Source organism: Chiloscyllium plagiosum, unplaced genomic scaffold (assembly GCF_004010195.1).
Source record: "Chiloscyllium plagiosum isolate BGI_BamShark_2017 unplaced genomic scaffold, ASM401019v2 scaf_73001, whole genome shotgun sequence".
Taxonomy (NCBI): Eukaryota; Metazoa; Chordata; class Chondrichthyes; order Orectolobiformes; family Hemiscylliidae; genus Chiloscyllium; species Chiloscyllium plagiosum.
This window is the reverse complement of record NW_025203526.1, coordinates 1803-7024: the sequence shown is the minus strand read 5'-3', so window position 1 is coordinate 7024 and position 5222 is coordinate 1803. Positions and strand designations below refer to the sequence as shown.

The 5222-nt window shown below is 57.3% G+C and overlaps 1 protein-coding gene across 1 annotated transcript; it reads left to right on the top strand.

Moving 5' to 3' along the window:
* The first annotated feature begins 543 nt into the window (after nucleotides 1-543).
* LOC122546300 (RLA class II histocompatibility antigen, DP alpha-1 chain-like) lies at nucleotides 544-5171 on the top strand. Its single transcript, XM_043685064.1, has 3 exons — nucleotides 544-842; nucleotides 2478-2759; nucleotides 4555-5171. Exons 1-3 carry the CDS (start codon nucleotides 614-616, stop codon nucleotides 4746-4748), a joined length of 705 nt encoding a protein of 234 aa, XP_043540999.1. The 5' UTR covers nucleotides 544-613; the 3' UTR covers nucleotides 4749-5171.
* The last annotated feature ends 51 nt before the right edge of the window (nucleotides 5172-5222 follow it).

Genomic DNA, 5222 nt, shown 5'->3' with positions numbered 1-5222 from the left:
TCTGTTCCCCCTCCCACTGACACGGACTCCCCACCAGGGGGCAGTGCTGCCCCCCCCTCACTGACACAGACCCCCCACCAGGGGGCAGCGCTGAGGGTGTTCCCTCCTGCAATAGAGGGCACTGCCTCAAACTGGGGGGGGGGGGTCACAATGCAACACCCCTGGGTGGGGGTGGGGGTGGGCGCACGTGAGGGAGTTCTTTACCCCCTCCCACCCCATCCCACCCCCCAGGCTGCGTGGGGTAATCTAGACCAATGGGGGTATCAGAATTGGGGGAATGGTCGTCCCCCATTGAGGACGGGGATGGGGGGGGGGTCTTCCTTTGGAGGCTGGAGGAGTGCGTAGGATTCCCCCCTCCCCATATTGATGAAGGATCAAGAGGAGGAAGCTTTTCGTTTGGAGCGGGGGAGTCGGGGGGAGTGGGAGTGGGAGGTATGGTGGGAGGGCAGAGATGAAGAAAGGGGCCCGATCAGAGTGGGGCTGAACGGCCTCCTGCTGCTCTCCCCACCCCCACTCGCATTCTTGCGCGGGCGGATCCTGACGGGATGAAATTAAAGTCTCCGACGCTCGGTCCCTCTCAGACAGGTGGAAGTTGCGGCTCGGTTGCTACGCGATGGATCGCGCCGGGGCACAGGAGATGGCCTGCGAGGTCCTGGCCGAGGGGAGGCCCCTGGTCTTCTATGACAGCGTCCCCCCGGGCGTCCATCTCCTGGCCCCCGGCTTCGAGGCCTACCGCGGGATCCTGACCGAACTGGCGCAGGAACGGGACAGGGTGACGGCCTCGCTCAGGAAGGCCTTGGCCATCGGGGCGGCCATGACCAACCATTCCAGGGGCCCGATCGGTGAGTGTTGGGCCTGGGGAGCCTGGAAACCGCACCCCGTGACTCTCCCACCCCCCCCTCCCTTCCCTGTCGGTGGTGGGGGTGGGGAGGGTGTCCCTTTAAGATGTTTAAGATGGAGGCTCTTGTTTCGTAGGAGACTGAGGAGGGATCGGAACGACGTGTATAAGAGACAGGGTGAACACACTCCCCCCACCCCAGGGGGGAAAAGACCTTGTCTATTTACCCTATCCATGTCCCCCCCTCATGATTTTATAACCCTCTAGTTCTGGGCTCCCCCACCCCAGGGGGGAAAAGACCTTGTCTTCTATTTACTCTATCCACGTCCCCCTCGTGATTTTATAACCCTCTAGTTCTGGGCTCCCCCACCCCAGGGGGAAAAGACCTTGTCTATTTACCCTATCCATGTCCCCTCGTGATTTTATACCCCTCTAGTTCTGGGCTCCCCCACCCCAGGGGGAAAAGACCTTGTCTATTTACTCTATCCACGTCCCCCTCGTGATTTTATAACCCTCTAGTTCTGGGCTCCCCCACCCCAGGGGGAAAAGACCTTGTCTATTTACTCTATCCACGTCCCCCTCGTGATTTTATAACCCTCTAGTTCTGGGCTCCCCCACCCCAGGGGGAAAAGACCTTGTCTATTTACCCTATCCATGTCCCCCTCGTGATTTTATAACCCTCTAGTTCTGGGCTCCCCCACCCCAGGTGGAAAAGACCTTGTCTATTTACCCTATCCATGTCCCCCCTCATGATTTTATAAACCTCTAGTTCTGGGCTCCCCCACCCCAGGGGGGAAAGACACGAAGCTTTCACTCACATGAAGTGAAGGGTAAATAGACAAGGTCTTTTCCCCCTGGGGTGGGGGGGCCCAGAACTAGAGGGTTATAAAATCACGAGGGGGACATGGATAGGGTAAATAGACAAGGTCTTTTCCCCCTGGGGTGGGGGAGCCCAGAACTAGAGGGTTATAAAAGAAGGGTTTAGGGGGAGATGGGGCCAAGTGCTGGGATTGGATTAATTGTGGATATCTGGGTCAGCACGGAGGAGTTGGGCCGAAGGGTGCTGTCCGTCTCTAAGGGCCACATTATCGGAGATGAGGGGGAGGAGATGATGTTGGAGCTGTACAGGGCTTTCGTGAGGCAGGGGGGAAGCAAGCATGGACAGGAGCGGGATAGAAAGACTTGTCCCCCTTCGAGGTCGAAACGAAAGTGTTGAGAGGGTGATTTGAGGCGAAAGAGAGAGATTGTGTGGTGGGATTCCGGAATATTCCGCCTGCGACGATCACTGAGAAGGGTACCCTCACAACTTTTAAGGGGTATTGGGACCAGCCCTTGACGTGTCGTAAAGGCTTCGGGCCTAGCGTGGGAGAGTGGGTTCCTGCCTGGACCTTCTCTGGTCGTTGGCCAGAAAGGGTCAAGGGTTGCCAAAGGGAACGTGGCCAACGCTGATTTAAACCAACCGAATTTATTGGCACGAATCGGCTTCCCCTCCCTCCAGACCGGGCCTGAGGCCTCTGCGGATCGTTTGGCCCTGGGAAAGGAGGGGAGAGGGTCGAGGTTAGAGGTCGCCGTCCTGGGATTCGAACCGTCGCTCAGTGGACCGCTCCCGTTTCCTCTCTCTCTCTCTCTCTTTTGGCAGAGGTGGGGGAGGTTTTCCTGTACCCGCAGAGCACGGTGGAGTGGGGCGTACCAAATGTTCTGGCCTGCCTGGTGACCGGCCTGTTCCCTCCCTCCGTCAGCGTCAGCCTGCATTTGGACGGCGCCCGGCTCGGCTCCCACCTCAACTCCTCGAAGGCCTTCTTCGGTGAAGACTGGCGGTTCTGGGCGCTCTGGTACGCCCGCATCCTGCCGCGCCCCGGGCACCTCTACTCGTGCGCCGTGAGGCACAACATGAGCCAAGAGGACTCGGTGGTCTACTGGGGTAAGAGCAAACCCAAACCCTAGGCCGCGGTCCCCTGTTGCCCCTCAAGGAGGCTGTAGCGAGCTGCCCTCTTCGTCCATTGCGCCCACGGAGTCATATGGCACAGACCGGGCCCAACCAGTCCGTGCCGAACATAATCCCAAACCAAACTAGTCCCACTTACCTCCTCCTGGCCCCGTATCATGGACTTATCCAAATACCTTATGAATGTCCCCAGACCCTCTGGAAGTTCATTCTGCACGCAGACCACCGTCTGTGTAAAAACGTTGCCCCTCACAGGTTTTTAAAAAATTCTCTCCCCCTCTCACCCGAAACCTGCGGCTTTCTAGTTCTGGACTCCCCGAGCCCAGGGGGAAAAGCCCTTCACCCCCTAACCTCATGGCTTTATAAACCTCTGTAAGGTCACCCCTCAGCCTCCGACGCTCCGGGGAAAACAGCTCCGAGCCTCTCCTTAGAACACAGCCCCTCCATTCCCAGCAACATCCCGGTAAATCTCTTCTGAACCCTCTCCGGCGTCAGTAATATCCTGGGCGACAGGAACTGGACACAGTATTCCAGACGAGACCTCACCAACGTCACGTACAACCCCAACACGGCGTCCTAACGCCGTCACTCAAAGCTCTGAGCGATGGAGGCAAGCGAGCTGAGCACCTCCTGACCCCGCCCTGTCTCCCTGTGACGCCAACTTCAAAGAGTGATGTCCCCGAATCCCCTGGGTCGCTCTGTTCCCATTTTGTATTGTCCAAGTCCTGCCCTGGTCTGTTTTTCCAAAAGGCATTGAGCGTTCTTGCCTGTAGTGTGAACTTCCTGAGGAAGTGGGGGACGTCAGCACACTTACAACTTATAAAAAACATATGCACAACCCCATGAATAGGAGAGGGATAAGGGCCAGGAGCAGGCAAGTGGGACTAGCTTAGCTTGGAAACGTGGTCAGCGCGGACTAGTTGGGCCGAAGGGCCTGTTTCCGTGCTGCGTGACTCTATGACTCTTTCTGGACAATATCCAGGCTCAAGCTGGCAAGGGGCAGAGAACATTCACCCCACACAGGGGCCAGGCCATAACCATCGCCAACGAGAGAGAGTCTAACTATCGTCCCCTTGACGTTCAATGGTGTTACCGTCACTGAATCCCCCTCCCCCGCTTTCAACATCCTGGGGGTTACCGTCTCCAACAAGAGAGAATCTAACCATCGCCCCCTTGACGTTCAATGGCGTCACCATCATTAAGCCCCCTCCCCCACTATCATCATACTGGGGGCTACTGTTGACCAGGAACTGAACTGGGACCCAGCCCCATATCAATCCAACGGCTACAGGAGCAGGTCAGAGGCTGGGAATCCTGCAGCGAGTAACTCCCCTCCTGACTCTCCCCCCAAAGCCTGTCCCACCATCAGGGACAGAGGCTGGGAATCCTGCAGCGAGTAACTCCCCTCCTCACTCTCCCCCCAAAGCCCTGTCCCACCATCGGGTCAGAGGCTGGGAATCCTGCAGTGAGTAACTCCCCTCCTCACTCTCCCCCCAAAGCCCTGTCCTACCATCGACAAGGCACAGGTCAGGAGGGTGAGGGAATACTCCCCACTTGCCCCGGACGGGGGCAGCTCCAGCAACACTCGAGAAGCTCAACACAGTCCAGGGACAGAGGAACCCCACCTCCCCACTTGGTGTGATGCTGTGTTAATGCTTTAGGAGCGTTGTCCCTTTAAGAAGCCAGGATGCTGACTATAATTGACCTTTCGCAAAGGTCCCTCCAAATTCCCACTGGGGCAAATAATCCTCTGTGTTTTTAATTCCAATAGAACCGGAAACCACAGATGTCTGGGAAGAATCCGTCCAGGATTCAGCTCAACTGGCCGTGTTAGCCTGTGGGCTATTGGTCGGGATACTGGGAGTGATAGCTGGGATCATCCTGTGCGTCTGGAAGCCGGTGGTGGTTAGCTGGAGGGAGTTAACCTGCATCTCTTCCTGCCGACATCGCTCAGATTCGGGCTGAAGAGGGTCTGGGTGGCCTAGACCTCTGCAGAGGGTATGTCTCCCAGCCAGCCCCGCACCCCCAACCCTCCCCCACCTCACCCACTCACTCTCCCACCCCCACTCCCCCTCGCTCCCCTACCCTGCAACCCCCTCTCCCAGGGTCATGAACGCTGGGTCTGATGGAGTGTCACTCTCTGTCCTCAGTTATGGTTGTGGATATGGACAGGGTTAGAGTAGGGGTCAGGATTAGGGTCAGGGTTAGGGTCAAGGGTCAGGGTTAGCGTTCGGGTCAGGGTGAGGATGAAGGTTACAGTCATGGTTAGGGTTAAAGTAGGGGTCAGGGTTAGGGTTAGGATCAGGATTGAAGTAGGGGTCAGGGTTAGAGTTAAAGTCAGGGTCAGGGTTAGGGTCAGGATCAGGATTAGGTTTAGGGTTAAAGTAGGGGTCAGGGTTAGGGTTAAAGTAGGGGTCAGGGTAGGGTTAAAGTCAGGGT